The sequence below is a fragment of the Conger conger genome, chromosome 15 (genome assembly GCF_963514075.1).
Source record: "Conger conger chromosome 15, fConCon1.1, whole genome shotgun sequence".
NCBI lineage: Eukaryota > Metazoa > Chordata > Actinopteri > Anguilliformes > Congridae > Conger > Conger conger.
Window position 1 is genome coordinate 8,398,578 of NC_083774.1, and position 16,736 is coordinate 8,415,313.

Consider the following 16,736-nt stretch of genomic DNA (forward strand, 5'->3'; position numbering starts at 1 on the left):
ATTTTATCGTACAGAGGTTTTACAGTTCTAGCATGTGCAGAGAAAGCAAATTTGGTTGGTGATGGTTCTGAATATGGATCAGAAAAGGGAACGGTTTTGAATGCTGGATAATCATGAAGCCAAGCTCCTCTATGGAACAATTCATTTTATTTCTCAGATTGGTATTCAACAATTTTCTCTTCCACATTTTACTTACAAGTGGCGTTCAATTGTTTTTGAGCAATAGATTTATATGTGTATTAGATTTTGACAGCAGGTAAAACTATTCCAGGTAAGGACACTGTCTTTCTGACTGTACCCGGGGGCAGAGTGGAAATCTTTTAACTGAAAAGTTTTAGCTGACATCTTTCACTAAAATGAGTTGGTGTCATAAACACGTCTTGATATACATTCAGATTGCTTTTAGGGTGTCTGTCATTTTGATCTATGAAGAACTGCCCTGCTTTTCAAGCTTTGAAGCCCAATATCTCTCAGCTATTCAGAACGCAGATAGAACCTTTTAATTTTGTGTCTTGCGCATTGTGGTATCAAACTAAATCCAGGCTGGCACCTGAAGGCCCACATGACAGCTACTGGGGCCTGTGATTTTGTTTGTGTGTCATTGAAATAGATGAAATGCACGCACGTCATCTCAAGATGGTACTCGGCAGGGGAGAGCAGAGCAGTGCAGAGCAGAAAAGCCGTTCAGCACCCTGAGAGGTATGTGCGAAGAAGATATTGTGATTGACAGGTGCTCCTTTGGCTTGGTTACTGCGCTATGAGGAGAAGGTATGTGTTAGTTGTGATCTGATTGGCTGTTACGTCAGCTGATCTAAAACTGTTTGGCAGCAGGGTCCACACAGGCACTGGCTCTGGCTGCTGTGGCGTGTCACATGGTCCGTAATCTAATCCGCACCGTGGCCGTTCCCCTGTGGGCGAGAGTGCCTCGTGGTGCAGCAGTTAGTGCAGCAGCCAGCAGGGTTGTCCCCCTCTCGCTGTGAGTGAGAGTGCGCTGTCTCTGTCCATTGACACAGTCTGACCGCTTCAGCCGCGCACTAAGGGCAGACATCCATTGCAGTGGCTGCACAGGGGGAAGGTTTGCAGAAGGCAGGCTGGAGGTCACTTTGTGTGTGTGTGTGTGTGTGTGTGTGTTTGTGTGTTTGTGTGTTTGTGTGTTTGTGTGTTTGTGTGTGAGTGTGTGAGTGTGTGAGTGTGTGTGTGTGTGTGTGTGTGTGTGTGTGAGTGTGTGAGTGTGTGAGTGTGTGAGTGTGTGAGTGTGTGAGTGTGTGAGTGTGTGTGAGTGTGTGAGTGTGTGAGTGTGTGAGTGTGTGAGTGTGTGAGTGTGTGAGTGTGTGTGAGTGTGTGTGAGTGTGTGAGTGTGTGAGTGTGTGAGTGTGAGTGTGAGTGTGAGTGTGAGTGTGAGTGTGAGTGTGAGAGTGAGTGTGAGAGTGAGTGTGAGTGTGAGAGTGAGTGTGAGAGTGAGTGTGTGAGTGAGTGAGTGAGTGTGTGAGTGAGTGTGTGAGTGAGTGTGTGAGTGAGTGTGTGAGTGTGTGAGTGAGTGTGTGAGTGAGTGTGTGAGTGAGTGAGTGTGTGAGTGTGAGAGTGAGTGTGAGAGTGAGTGTGAGAGTGAGTGTGAGAGTGAGTGTGAGAGTGAGTGTGAGAGTGAGTGTGAGAGTGAGTGTGAGAGTGAGTGTGAGAGTGAGTGTGAGAGTGAGTGTGTGAGTGAGTGTGTGAGTGAGTGTGTGAGTGTGGATCGATGGGGGAATGCACTTGGTAAGACGTGTCTGCTCTCTGGCCTGACCGCCCCCCCCCCCCTTCTTTCCTACAGTCTACAGACATACCTGAATGGTAGGATTCCCTTCCCTTTCTTCAGAGGGGAATGAGAAGTGATGCTCCAGGTAGGTGTGTACAGCACACTTCACACACCTTTCACAGTATTGTAACTGTCTGTCCCCATTTTAAATAAAAACTAATAGAACTGAATTTACATTACGTTAATGGCATTTGGCATTGCCGGTTCAATCCTCTGTCCCTGAGCAAGACACCTAACCGCCATTTGCTCCTGACGAGCTGGTCGGTGCCTTGCATGGCAGCCAATCGCCGTTGGTGTGTGAATGTGTGTGTATGAATGGGTGAATGAGAAGCATCAATTGTACAGCGCTTTGGATAAAGGCGTTATATAAATGCCAACCATTTACCCAATGGCAGATTACAGATTCTTCTAAACTTGTATTGGGGGATACTGTCCATTGTGGGCGAAAACTTTTAAGGGCCGGTTGCACAGACACAGATCAAGTGCTAAATTGAGAACTGAGAATCCTTCAAAATAGAAATTAGCCTCATACTGTGCTTGATCTGTTCCTGCAAAGCTGCCCCTAAAACATTTAAACCAATAAAATAATCTTTCTGTTTAAATTTTCAACCATTTAAACCATTGCAGTGTGATGAGCATTAACATGCACTGATCACATTAAATTGGGTCACAGCCTGCTCCGGGTGTAACCTTGGGAACTGCAAGAAAAGTTTAATAATACTTCACAAGTCTTCACTGCATAACCTCCCGTTTTATTTTAGAACAATCACATCACTTGATAAACGTGTCAGGAAGAGCGAAGTTGTCATGCTGAACACTCAAATGCAAGCCTTGTTCCATAGTTCACCTAAAGCTATGGACTGCGTCATGGTGGGCTTTCATGTGGTGTCGCCTGATGGCTCTGATTGTGGCGGCCATGTCTAATCTATGAAGCCCCTCAGTCTCTGAATCTTTCAGAGGATGTGACGTCCCTCTGGATTCTCACTGTTCGTGGGCTCGTTCCAATCCCTTGTTTTTCCCTCCTCTTTTTCCTTTTCTGCCCCTCGCTCCACCCATCCGGAGTGGCTGGGAAAAGGAAGTCGGGAAATTGAGACCGTGAATTAGGCCAGTTAATTAGGAATGCCCTTGCTCCTTCAAAAGTCAGTTTGAAGCCACATCAGTGGATACACAGGTCCATCAGACGTCAGGCTTTCCGAAAAATGCTTGCGCTGATGTTTTCTTGCTCAAATGAAAGATTGGGAGTTTCTAACTTCTACTTCTAGCTGCTAGAAGGAGGAACATTTTAGGGGTTGGAATGTCCTTAATCTCGATCGATTTCCAGGTCAGGAGCAAGGCCAAAAGTGGAGAAAAATGAGCGATTGGCCAGTGTTTCGTGCAATAAAACTGTTTGGAATAGAGGGATGAGTAGTGCATCACAGTGTTGCACCATGGGTTTACTGACGCTTTAGGTAGCTACTAGCTACACTGTAGTGTCTGTAAACGGAAACTAGTTTGATCAGTGCAGTGTCGCTGTCGGTATATATTATATGGTCTAAAGCCTCCATAGATGCCTCACTTCAGTTCAGTACAAAAGCATCTTTTTCTGTGACTATTAGTAAACAGACATTATGCCACAGGCTTTGTTGAAGCATGATGTGAGCCTATATTTTGTATCACGGAAGAATACAAATCAATTTTATTGGTCATGTGCTGTCTTGTGAGGGGAAAAAAAGCCCTTTTTTCCAGTTTTCCGAATGACTCACCCATGTGCTCTATACATTACACTTCCAAAACAACTCAGAATAAGTCTTTCAGTTTTATATTGACACTTAATTTACTTTTTTGCTAAATAATACAAAACTATTGCCGATGAGGTAAGTCAGTTTGACTCATTTCAAGGTTTGTCAATGGAATATGAAAATGTCACTTGTCAAGCAAACATTAACTTAAAACAATATTTTCTACTTGAGACAAATAAATAGGTATTAAGTCTTATTACAAGACTGAAATGCTTGTTAAGGTGGTCACTTTTTGCCGTGTATTGCAATTGCTGCTGATTGTGCATTGTGTAAACAGGATTTTGCAACTAATGTTTGTTAATTAGGTAAATAAGGTTTCTTGGCTGCTATAGGGCAGACATAAACAAAGTTAGGTTTATAAATAAAATCTAAATTGACTTATTGTTGTCTTGGGAGGGTTCTCTGGTCCCATTCATTCATTCATTATCCTAACCCGCTTATCCTGAACAGGGTCGCAGGGGGGCTGGAGCCTATCCCAGCATACATTGGGCGAAAGGCAGGCATACACCCTGGACAGGTCGCCAGTCCATCGCAGGGCACACGCACCATTCACTCATACACTCATACCTATGGGCAGTTTAGACTCTCCAATCAGCCTAACCTGCATGTCTTTGGACTGTGGGAGGAAACCGGAGGACCCGGAGGAAACCCACACGCACAGGGGGGGAGAACATGCAAACTCTGCACAGAGAGGCCCCGGCCAACGGGGATTCGAACCCAGGACCTCCTTGCTGTGAGGCGGCAGTGCTACCCACTGCACCATTCGTGCCGCCTCTCTGGTCCCAGACACTGCTGATCTGGGGCTGGTGTGTGCTCTTTGTTAATGCAGCTTTGCACAAAGAATGCCTCATTTAGCTCTACGTATATGTCTTTTTTTTTTACAGTTAAACCAGCAGTAATAGTACCTTTTTCTCTTTCAAATGACTATTTGGCTTCCCCATTACCACTGTCTTTCTTTAGGGTACATTAACATTGAGGCTGTGACAGAACACAACTAAACACAGTCTTATTTATCGGCCCTGAAATGACATTTGTTATGGAGTATGCTGCCTGAGACTTTCAGATAACACAATCGGATTACACTCGACCCACAACGCACATGCACAAACAATTTAATTGCTGCTCTCTGTGCTTCCTCAAAATATATTTGTTTTGTGCTAGCAGTGGAGTGGAGAAGAGTCAAACATGTCTAGTTTGCACCAATGTACTGTTTTTGTAGTATTTCTCACTATTTCTATTGTTGTTATTCATATTTGTTTGGAAAATGTCTTTATCTAGGGTGACATGCAGATCATTCGTCGAGGCAAATCCAGACTTCACTCCAAAGTAATAAAGCACTAAATAGATCAACAGTATCAATACTAACAACCTAAATCTGAATTATTCAAACAACTATTCAAATTTTAAATTTGCTTCATTATTTCAATGAAATGTGCAGGTTTGTTTATGAAAGCCCAGTGATTCAGAGTAATAGTTCCAGGTGGCGTCCAGGGTCCTGGTAACATATTTCTTGCCTTTCTGATGGCCTGTATGTGGAATGAAAACAGTGACTTTTGTGTGCTTGTTGCTAATCAAGCACGGATTATGAACCTCATTCTGCATGGCTGACTGTTCACACCGGTATTGCACTGCTGTGCTGTAAATGGAATATTTAAAAGTTGCTTTAGGGTCCTCCTGGTGTCCCAACTATGAAGGTGGTCGCAGTGACTGGCCTCTCTCGTCCTTGTTGGCTACGTTGGCTGTTTCTCATTAACATTGATCACTCACAGCGAGTGGTCACTGTGTGGAATAGCTTGCCAGTATATGTAATGGAGGGAGAAACACTGGGGGTTTTCAAGACCAGGCTTGATACGGTGTTAGATACTATTTAGCTTTCAGGCAAACTACATTTAGGGTACATTTAGGGGTAGGAAAAGGCAAGCATTGCTAAGCTTAATGATCTGTTCTTGTTCATTACTTTATGTTATGTCATGATATGTTATGTAAGAAGGATGTAAGAAAGATCTCATCTTCCCTGTTCTCCCTTGCCCTGAATGGCTTGAGCTAAGGCCAATCTCGCTTCGCTGCTTGTTTTTCAGTCAAAACAGTAACTGCTTTTGTGCTGGAAAAGTGAAGTTTTGTAGGGTCTATTGAACATACTTCCCCACCCGTACTTTGAGTTGTGATTAAACGCATAATTGTGGACATAATTGTGGACAACAGACAGGGTATGTTCATGCTTACACAATTATTGTTTTTCAAAATTAGATAGAAGTAGGCCTTATAGCCGATACAACTAGACACCTTTTTGGCAAGAAATAATAGATGAAAACATTTAGAGGGTGAGATGCAATTGCACACAGTCTAAATCTGGAATGGGCACCTTCAGTCCTGGAGGGCCGGTGTGTATGCAGGATTTTGCTATATGCTACAAGACAAGAACAAGATCAACTGCTCTTTATATCACGGAATGTGCCAAAAAATGACAGATCATGTCAATGATTGGGGTAATTTAAATTATTAAGAGCACAAGTTGGTCTGAAATTCCGAAACTGATACAGCCCTCCTTGCCCATCCCTGGTCTAAACCATTCCCTCATGATAATCAAATGTATTATTATTTATTTGAGCGAAGTTGCACTGAGCCGCATGTGTGTAAATCTTTATTTGAGATGCAGCAGCACTGGGATGCGTCTCCAGATCACGTGCTTGTCTTTTCGTTTGCATGGCTAATGGGAGGAGTTCAGGGTTTCGACCCTTTATAGAAGAGCGAATGTCACTTTTGATCAGTGGATACTTCAGTTAAAGATGCTCTGATCTGAATATTTTTATTTTTAATTTGAGTAATTTAATATTTTAATGTTACGTTGTTACCTGAACTTATCTCAACGACAAGAAACATGTAGGCTCCTCGAATTTTCAATGATTGATTGATGCTGAACAAACTTGGTTCGCAGGTCACAGAAAACCCGGAGGCGACGCTGTGGTCGGATTTTGATTTGAATTATGTTTATGAATTCGCTCAGGGTCAATAACAAATGCACTGAAACGGCACAGGAGAATTTGTCAGTGGTTGAGGAAAATAATCTGAAAGCAGACGGTTGGGTCGTGCAGGACTCACTATGCCAGGTCTTGAATACTTTTGAACAAGAACTCTCTCGTGTTCCCGCGTGCCAGTTGAAAATTGCGCCTTGCAGGTAAAAACAATTAAATTGAAATTATGACTTATTCCTGTTTACATTTGTATTTTGCATTTTGTCGGAAACCAGGAATTTTGCGTAAAAACGCATGTAAGGTTTTAAACGTGGTGCGGGTAATATTCCCAGGAGTGCATTAGCAATTGAAAATATTGTGCATTTAAAATATTTAATTTTCATTCAGGGTTTTTCTGACGTAGCTACAAATATGAAACTAATTTATGATTGATCGATTTTACAGCGCAAATTCAAATTGTCAAGCACTTTTCCGTTTGGAGAGAAACGGACATGAACGACACGTCGTATCATAACCTCATCATGAAGCACATGGACCATAATGCTTTGATGTATGGCTGGGATAACATCACCAACATCTCCCTGGGTGACCAAAACAACACGGAATGCGCCCAAGTTATGATCCCGCACGAACTCTTTCTGACTCTGGGTTTAATAAGCCTGGTGGAGAACATTTTAGTTGTGCTTGCGATCATCAAAAACAGGAATCTGCATTCCCCAATGTACTATTTCATCTGCTGCTTGGCGGTCTCCGACATGCTGGTGAGCGTCAGTAACGTGGTGGAGACGATGTTCATGTTACTCACTGAGCACGGATTGCTGGTCTTCACGCCGCATATGATGAAGCACCTGGATAACGTCATTGACATCATGATCTGCAGTTCGGTGGTGTCCTCCCTGTCCTTCCTCAGCACCATCGCTGCCGATCGCTACATCACCATTTTTTACGCACTACGCTACCACAGCATCATGACAACGCAGCGAGCGGTGACCGTCATCGTGATCATTTGGCTGGCCAGCACCATCTCGAGCACCCTGTTCATCGTCTACTACACAGACAACGCCGTTATCGTGTGTCTGGTGACGTTCTTCTGTATCACTTTGGTTTTCACCGCGGTCCTCTATCTGCACATGTTCGTTCTGGCCCACGTGCACTCCAGGCGCATAGTGGCCTTCCACAAGAGCCGCCGCCAGGCCACGAGCATGAAGGGAGCCATCACTCTGACCATCCTGCTCGGCGTCTTTATCATCTGCTGGGGTCCGTTCTTCCTCCATCTCATCCTCATCCTCACCTGTCCCAGAAGTCCGTACTGCACCTGCTTCTTCAGCCATTTCAACTTGTTTTTAATTCTGATTATCTGCAACTCGCTCATAGACCCTCTGATCTACGCGTACAGGAGCCAGGAGCTGCGCAAGACCCTGAAGGAACTTGTGCTCTGTTCCTGGTGCTTCTGATGTAAGACGACCTGAAGAGGCTTATCGTCTGGAATGTGCTGTTCCAACAATGATTTTTGCCTTGACCACAAGACTGCAACAAACTGCAAAAAAATCCCAACAATTCCTGGAAAGGTGGCAACTGAAAGTGACGGACTAAACTGTGATTCGGAGACTGATACAGTAGCCTAGATAAACTTTGAGAAAATATTTCTGCGAGGAAACGACCGTAACTTACAATGTGTCATCCGAATAATCTTTTTATGTTATTTTTCACATCATGCGCATTTAGCTTTTTTCTTGAGTAGGCCTACGATCTGCTATTTACAACGCATTTATTTATATGTATTTTTTGCACTATAATAAATGTATTTATTCAACCAATATACTGTAGAACGTTGGGTTATTGAACTAGTCCGGGTTGAATATATCGCGTTTTTACTCAAAAGTATAGCCGATGCAAAAGTGAAAACCTTGTTGCATATGGGTATATCTTTAAGCCCCAATCTCCACAATTACTATCTCGGCTTGTAATAGTTAATACATCCATCTAGCTTAGTCTCTATTTTGATTTGCATGGTTATTTTCCGTTTTAAGGACAACACAATTAGCCTATTAAAGGAAAATATCAGAAATATTAATCTTTGATGCAGAATAGCAAATGACATGCTCTGATTCTTGCAAAATTAAGTAATTATACTCAATTTGTCTGCTTATATTGAACAAGGATATTGTTAGGGGGTTCTTTGTACGGGGAAATATTTCATATTTTCCACGGATTGAGGATATTCATATTAAATTAGAGTAATAGGCTATTGACCAATGATGGTCCATGCAAACCATAAAATGACGGAGTGCTGAATTGCATGATATTAGCGCAGTAGGCGAGAGAGCAGATTGTCCGCTGTTTTAACCACCAAATTTTGCGGAGATCTGCAAGGAAAAACGTCCTGGATTACGGTTAATAATGTATTCTCACCTATTCACTTTATTTCTTCTTTGATACCAGAAGCTCATATCTTGCTTTAGTTTATTGAAGAGTTGTATCAGAAATATATACAGGCACAAAGTCCAAAATAAACATAATTTTAATAAAACACGTTTTTATTCAAATAGTTTATTTTGCATTTGTACAAGAAAGAAGATGAATAAGTGAGAATAAATTATTCCATGCATTTAACTTTTTTGTTTACCTTTATCTGGAGAAGAATAAGAATGATATATAATAATTATATATAAAGCATTCTTCTGTAAATTGTTTTCTCGAGAAAATATAAGAATCTTCTTCCTTTACAAGCACAAGAATGATTTTCTGTTTAACAATTTTAAGAACCAGTATATAAAATAAAGAGCCATTGTGAATAATTAGCTCTCGTACTAAATTACATATAACATCTAAATTAGTCAATGAAGTTGAACTTGTTGAAGGCCACTTTAATTATATCACATAATTTCATTCTTTGTGGTAACAAGGGTGAGTTAATGCATTAACTAATCTAAATTCATGGAACCTTATTGTAATGTGTTATCATCTTGGATGCTAAAAAGCCATATAATAGGCTTTTTGCCCAAGGGTTTGAATTGTCTTGTCAAACTTTTCTGTCACATCATTTTGTGGTTTCTACGTGTGTTATGTTGTACACAAGCCTCCAAAAATTCAAATAACAGCTCGCCCCCCCAGAGGTCAGAGGAGAAGGGCCAGACTGGTCAAAGCTGACAGAAAGTGACAGTAACGCAAATAACCACACATTACAACAGTAGTGTGCAGAAGAGCATCTCTGAACACACAACGTGTCAAACCTCTAAGTGGATAGGCTACAGCAGCAGATGACTTAAGTAAAAAAAAAAAAAAAATGAAATAAAAAAATTAAGTGTATTTAATGCGCAGTGTATATATTTTTCTTCCGTCTTCATGTGCATTTTTGACACTCTCAGGGCGGGATCGAACCGGCAACCCCTCTGACTGCCAGACCGACAGCTATTGCCTCCTGAGCTAATGTCGCCCCACGTCTGGGGCCTGGAAGGTTGGTGCTTCAAGCCCCGGTGTAGCCGCAATAAGATCTGCACAGCTGTTGCGCCCTTTAACAAGGCTCTTAACCCCGCATTGCTCTCTGGTGGATTGTCCCCCTTTCTTAGTCTAATCAACTGCAAGTCACTTTTGTTAAAGCATCAGCTAAGTAATGAATTATTATAATTAGAGCAAAGATCCTGTGCCCCATCCCTGCAGAAGGGCAGCTCTGCTTACAGGCCGTGTAAACACAGCCTCTCCCAGTCTGACAGCATTGGAGCTGGACGAGCTCCTCTCCCAGTCTCATTATTACATTATTACATTATTGGCATATTGGCAGACGCTCTTATCCAGAGCGACGTACAGTTGATTAGACTAAGCAGGAGACAATCCTCCCCTGGAGCAATGCAGAGTTAAGGGCCTTGCTCAAGGGCCCAACAGCTGTGCGGATCTTATTGTGGCTACACCGGGATTAGAACCACCGACCTTGCGGGTCCCAGTCATGTACCTTATCCACTACGCTACAGGCCACCCCTAAGGCCGTTTCCAGCATTGGAGCTGGAAGATCTCCTATCCCAGTCTCCAGCATTGGAGCTGGAAGATCTCCTATCCCAGTCTCCAGCATTGAAGCTGGAAGATCTCCTCTCTCTCTCCAGCATTAGAGCTGGACGAGCTCCTCTCTCTCTCTCTCACGTGGCCTCTCCATCTCGCCCCAGGGCAGGAAACATATTTTTGGAGGACTGCATCCCGACAACTAATAGAACAACTGAAGTCTTTGATATGAACAAACAGTTTTTGTTTGAGCACTTCATGGAGATTACGTATAAATCTCACTTCTCTGAAGCATGGGAGGTCATCGTGTTTGTTCAGGCAGAGCAGCACAAAGCAGCGCTGTGACCAGGAAGGTATGTGAGTTAGTGAGGAGGATATACGCTTTCTTTCACCATATTAACGTAAATAAAACCAGGCTATACATGGCCAGGAAATACCCCTCTAATGAATCATATCAGTCTTTAAAGTTATTTATAAATAAATCCCCATCTCCACATTTTTCTGAGTTTTACAGTTTAAAGTCATGGGTTTTAGGATTCACAATCCAGGGTTGTCAAGGTCATCTCCTGGTTGACAGAAGGAACAACCGGGCCACTTCAAGTATCAACACAAAAGCAGCCTGTGCAGCAATATTCAGAGATTATGTGCATGTATATTGCCAAAGCAATATATGTTTGGTTTGTATGTGCAGCTTCTGGAAACATAACTGTTTTGGAGTTACTTGAGGTGCATCATAAAACCCTGAAAGTTCCATTGACAAGCCATTGTAAAGAAACCTCTGGAACTATGCACTCAGTGAGCACTTAATTAAGTATTAATTGGTCTTCTGCTGTGGTAGCCTATCCACTTCGATGTTTGACATGTTGTCTGTTCAGAGATGCTCTTCTGCATACCACTGTGCTAATGCGGGGTTATTTGCATTACTGTCACCTTCCTGTCAGCTTCAACCAGTCTGGCCCTTCTCCTCTGACCTCTCTCATTAACAAGACATTTTTGCCTGCTGAACTGCAGCTCACTGGGTGTTTTTTTTTTTTTTGCACTATTCTCTGCAAACTGTAGAGACTGTTGTGTGTGAAAATCCCTGAAGATCAGCAATTTCTGAGATACCACCCTGAGATAGGCACCAATAATCAGTTCACGGTCAAAGTCACTTTTCTTCCCTATTCTGACATTTGGTCTGAAAAACAGCTGAACCTCTTGACCACATCTGCATGCTTTTATGCATTTAGTTGCTGCCACATGATTGGCTGATTAAATATTTTCATTAACATACTGGTATTCAGGTCTACCTAATAAAGTGACCACTGAGTGTATGAAATATCATTCATTGCACACAAATCTATCTATGTTAATGGGAAAATGCACAAAAACTGAAAAGAAAAAAAATCCCCCAAGAAGTGAGCTGTCCCTTTAAGAACTATTCTGGTACAATATTAAGAAACATTTTCTGTATTTCAATTGCTTGCCTAAAAATTTGTTTCCTAAGCACACCACATCCAGGGACTTTAAATACATAATTTAAAAGAATGTCTCTAAGCACTCGTCGTGTTTCTCAAATGATATGCCTATATACTTAATTCGTGGGGACAATGAAATGTCTTCATGCTTTCAGTTATGAATAATCTCCTCCGTTGTGCAGAGCGCTATGTTTGGATACGGGGCTTTTTTGCGCGATTTTGGCTGTGTGAGGTATTTCTCAGGACCACTGCACGGCTGTCCTTTCCCTTTCCCGTGCCCGGGCACCTGTCCCATTATTCTGCTCTTAGGAGACTGTGTCCATTTATCAGCGCAGATCACTACAGACCTTCTCTTCAACGAGACTCACAAGATCCCAGCGAGAGGCCCTTTTGACCTTGACTGTTCAGAGGAAATATCTGAAAAATACGGTTATTCACTTTGGGTCATGTAAGTGAATTTTCGGGACAGGCGCTCCAGTGTTGTCTGGAATTTGCAGGCAGGAGCTGGGCAGTCGCCCCCAGCGCAGGTCTTTAAACCTGCGCGATGTTTTCATCATCCGCTCGTTTGGAGGGACTTCTGCTCGTTTGTGTACGCGCATTTTTGGGCATGTGAGTTTATTTGTTTATTTGTCTTTCCTTTTTTAAGCTCATTATAGAGAAAGACGGCGATGCATCTTTTGCAAGACTCACATGATGCGCGTTTTGTGCTAAATATAAATGCTAATTATATCACATTGGCTCAGTATTAAGGACTGATGAGTTTAATGGTTTCAGTAAGAGGTTGGGGAAAATATTATCTGACAAACTAAAGCAAAGCAAGCCAACAAATTGTTGTTTTTTGTTTTTTTGGGCGTCTTGAGAACGGCTTTCATCGCCTACAGTAATTATTCTACTGTTGTCTAAATGTTGTCTGGGTAGTTGCTTTAGCGTAATTTGAATGCTTTCTAGCTACGTGTAATCTATTTAATTCATCAAGTAAAGTGGAGAGCTTTATTGCATCTGGCATTCTTGTTTTCATGGGAGGAGTGGAGAGTTCAGTGTCGGAGACAGAAACTAAGAATAGCGCACTGATCACGATACTGTGTAATTTGGTCTGATTTATTTTATCGTTCGATATAAATAAATATTTGTTGTTGTTGTTGTTATTTTAAAATGTACTACTGATGTCTGCAACCAGTCCAATTAAATCATTTTGATTATGGATATTTGTTGTCATGCACTATATTGTGACACAATTTTGTTTTAGTTTCACAGTCCATTTTAAACCCACCCATGAATCAAACTTACAACCCTGCAAGCCAATTCCCCCAACTGTTCATCTAACCCTCCGCCCAACCCCACCAAACACACAAAACTCCCGCATCCCTTTTAAGAATCTGACATGATCTAATGAAATCCTCTCTCCTTGTGCTGTGCAGGAGGCTTCCATTCCATCCTTTGGGACACTTCACTGAACTCGGGATGAAGGCTGGATGCCCTGCCTGGTAGGGCCTGGATGTCTTAATTTCACTCCTACACTTGCTCCTACCCTGAATGTTTCGTTTTGAACAGACACAGTGACATCCAACACAGCGAGCAGTTGTCTGGCAGTCGGAGGGTTGCCAGTTTGATCCCGCCTTGGGTGTGATGAAGTGACCCTGAGCAAGACACCTAACCCCCAATTGGTCTTTACGAGCTGGTCGGTGCCTTGCATGGCAGCCAATCGCAGGTGGTGAATGTGTGTGTCAATGGGTGAATGAGAAGCATCAATTGTACAGCGCTTTGGATAAAGGCGCTATATAAATGTAGGCATTTACCATGCTCTGGTTGGACTCGGATGCTGGTAACAGTAGAACTCTTTGAAAGGTATTGTGTGAATCAAATTATATTTCCTTTGCTTGTTTACAAAATATGGAGTCTGACCAGATGTTAGGGTGGGGACACACTTTCTGTGGCTGATTTTGATGCACTTGGTTTATTCTGATAGGAGTTTGACCGATTGTTTCGCAGTTGATAGATTGCTGATTAGAACTACAGAGATTGTGGTTTATTGCGTTTATTATGGTATTTTGCAGTGTGAGGGACCATAGAACTGAAGGATGAATCTCCACGGTGGCTGTGAAATTCAGGTTCAGCTTCTCCAGGTGAGAGTCGTAATGAGCATCGCGCCCTTTCAGTTACGATGCGTTCTGTTACAAAGTCAAGGTAAAACGGACTGGCAGTGAGTAAATGTATTTTCTGTGGAAGGGTGCAATTTTCTATCACCACCACTAGAGGGCGATCAGTGCTTTAGAACAAGGATAAAGTGAGCATTGTAGAAAAGATTGTAGGCCAGAAACCTGAGGTTTTCTGTTTCAAATTTTAGCCTGGACTGACTGTTGTGAACAAGTACAAAGTGACCTTCTAGGTTTTCCTTGCTTTAAGTGGTGTGTGCTTACACTTTTTAAACGCACCACAAACAAATACTTTCAAAGAAATGCAAGGATGATATCTACCCTGAAGCTAATTGTCTCTAATGTCTATGTCTGCCTGAAGCCTCTTTAGGTAAAGGGGCGGACTTGCGACCTGTCCAGGGTGTATTCCTGCCTTTCGTCCAATGTATGCTGGGATAGGCTCCAGCCCCCTTGCGACCCTGTTCAGGATAAGCGGGTTAAGATAATGGATGGATAGAAGGATGAATTAATAAACATAGATTCCCAGGAATGCTTCTTAACAAAAGCCAACCGGTACGTTTAAGTCCAGCTCTGATATTCTTGTAGTTTCTGGGTGAGTCGTAATCCCAGCCAGATGCTCAAGACCTCTGCTCCCCCCAGCTGTAAAAGGTGCAAGTGGTGATATATACAGTGGCCACCAGATGGCGCTCTTGGCTGTCAGCTATTTGGTCTTGCCGGAGGTCCCTCTGTCTGTTTAACAGGAAACTGATCCATTATACACATCTTAGGACTCATTCCAATCCCTTATCTTTTCTATTTTTCTTCCTTTTCTTCCTGCTAGGAAATGATGAAAGAAAAAGAAGTAAAGAATACGGGAAAATGTGAATTAGGCAAATGGAATGCCCTTGCTTCTTCAAACCTCAGTTTGAATGTCAGGAGCAAGGAAAGGAAAAGTGGAGAAAAATAAGCGATTGGAATGAGCCCCATGTCTTGCACAGAAACGCACCGTCTACATGGCACTGTGCCTATCCAACACACATGTGCCAATGTCCATTAGTCTAAAATGTGTCTGAGAAAAATACAATGAATTCATAATTAATTGCAGCCTATACATTAGCTTCAGGGAAGTTATTGAGCAAGCCAGTTTCTCAACATAATCTCCTGAATGACTGGTATAAATGGGCACAATGACATCCAGAGAAAACGGCTCATACTTGTGTCTGTGCCTCGTGTCTGTGCCTTTCATTATCTCCAGTTAAAATGTTAAATAATAATGGTAAACAAGACACCAGACTCTTCGGACAGTAATGGTGTAGTCTAGATTACCCACGTACATTAATGAGAACATCTTTTATTCTCTTATTTATACAAATTATGAATTATTAATGAGTTAATTAATATCAAAGCTGTGGTCAGAAACTACTTCATTTCCATTCATCACTGTGGATTTAAATGTTTTTGCCTCCTGGAGAAGCCGGGGTGGAAAAGGCCAGAAAGACCTCAGGTGCAGATTTAGCAGCCACGGCCCCTGCCTGTGAACGTGCCGTCTGCCTGCTGGGATCATTACTCGAGCTCCTTCCTGTCATCCGTCCCTCTTTGTTAGAGCACTTAACTACATCTGCCTGGCCACACGCTCATCAGTGCAACTCCCTGCTTCATCACGGTGATTAGGCTGAGTGAGGCTCCCTGCTCCTGCCTGCGAGCTCCATCAAAGAAGAACAACACCAAAGAGTTGTGCTCGTACAGTACGTCTTATGCCACCGAGTGAACGGAACTTCACGTGTAGGTGAGGTGTTAATTATCGTTAGTCTCATTTGGATCTGCTGCAAATGGGGCGTGTTCTTGTGCGCCAGGGTTGAAAGGCTGAATCTTCCAAAATGGCCGCCCCCCCCCCCCGACAAGTGGATTTGTGTCTGCCTTTGAAATTCTGACTCAGCGTGTGTTCTGGGCAATTATATCGGCTTTGCGATGACAGAGTGACCACCTTCTGCTTGAAAAGAGCCTGGATGAATCATAATGCTGAAACCAAACGCTCAAATAACTTGCTTTGTTTTTGGCTAAGTGAAATATCATTTATGAGTATTTCTGAGTACCTTAAAAAGATTTAAAAAGAAATGCTTAATTCTGGCAAAAATAAATGGTGCTGACGAGCTCAGATAAAAATATCTTTTTAAAAACAGCACAACAGGATCAGCACACAGCAGTCGCTCATATAAAGCTCGTTTGTGAGTGTTGCTCAGGTGTCCTGGGTGCAGACTGGGTATGAGATTCTCAGCTGATCATCAACAGCAGATTCAGACCTGCCCATGAGGCCTGAGAACCCACATGGCTCGGAGGACCCGCAGACAAGAGACCTAATTAAATAAAGTACTCTTCACATATTTGCAGTTGAAGATGTCTGAGCACATACAATTACCATCTGATGTAACAACAGGCACTCTCCCCTACTCTTTGTTCTTTGAGCTCTTTAGTATTTATCATTCAAACTAGCATGAATAAAACCTCTATAATACTACTACTACTACTAATAATAATAATAATAATAATAATAATAATAATAATACATAGCACCTTTATCAAACCCAAGCACACTTGGATACAATTGGATACAA

At 42.4% G+C, this 16,736-nt stretch overlaps 1 protein-coding gene and 1 long non-coding RNA gene across 2 annotated transcripts; both read left to right on the top strand.

Annotated features, from left to right (window-relative positions):
* The first annotated feature begins 6,432 nt into the window (after positions 1-6,432).
* Positions 6,433-8,253, top strand: mc1r (melanocortin 1 receptor). Its single transcript, XM_061221320.1, has 2 exons — positions 6,433-6,745; positions 6,987-8,253. The coding sequence occupies exon 2, from the start codon at positions 7,034-7,036 to the stop codon at positions 7,994-7,996; it is 963 nt and encodes a 320-aa protein (XP_061077304.1). The 5' UTR covers positions 6,433-6,745; positions 6,987-7,033; the 3' UTR covers positions 7,997-8,253.
* A 5,164-nt stretch (positions 8,254-13,417) lies between these two features.
* LOC133111048 (uncharacterized) lies at positions 13,418-15,212 on the top strand. Its single transcript, XR_009704963.1, has 3 exons — positions 13,418-13,670; positions 14,047-14,115; positions 14,966-15,212. It is a non-coding gene; the product is annotated as an uncharacterized LOC133111048 (long non-coding RNA).
* Positions 15,213-16,736: the final 1,524 nt, after the last annotated feature.

Coding starts and splice junctions, on each gene's coding strand:
- mc1r (XM_061221320.1), top strand. CDS start 7,034: ATGAACGACACGTCGTATCATAACCTCATCATGAAGCACATGGACCAT.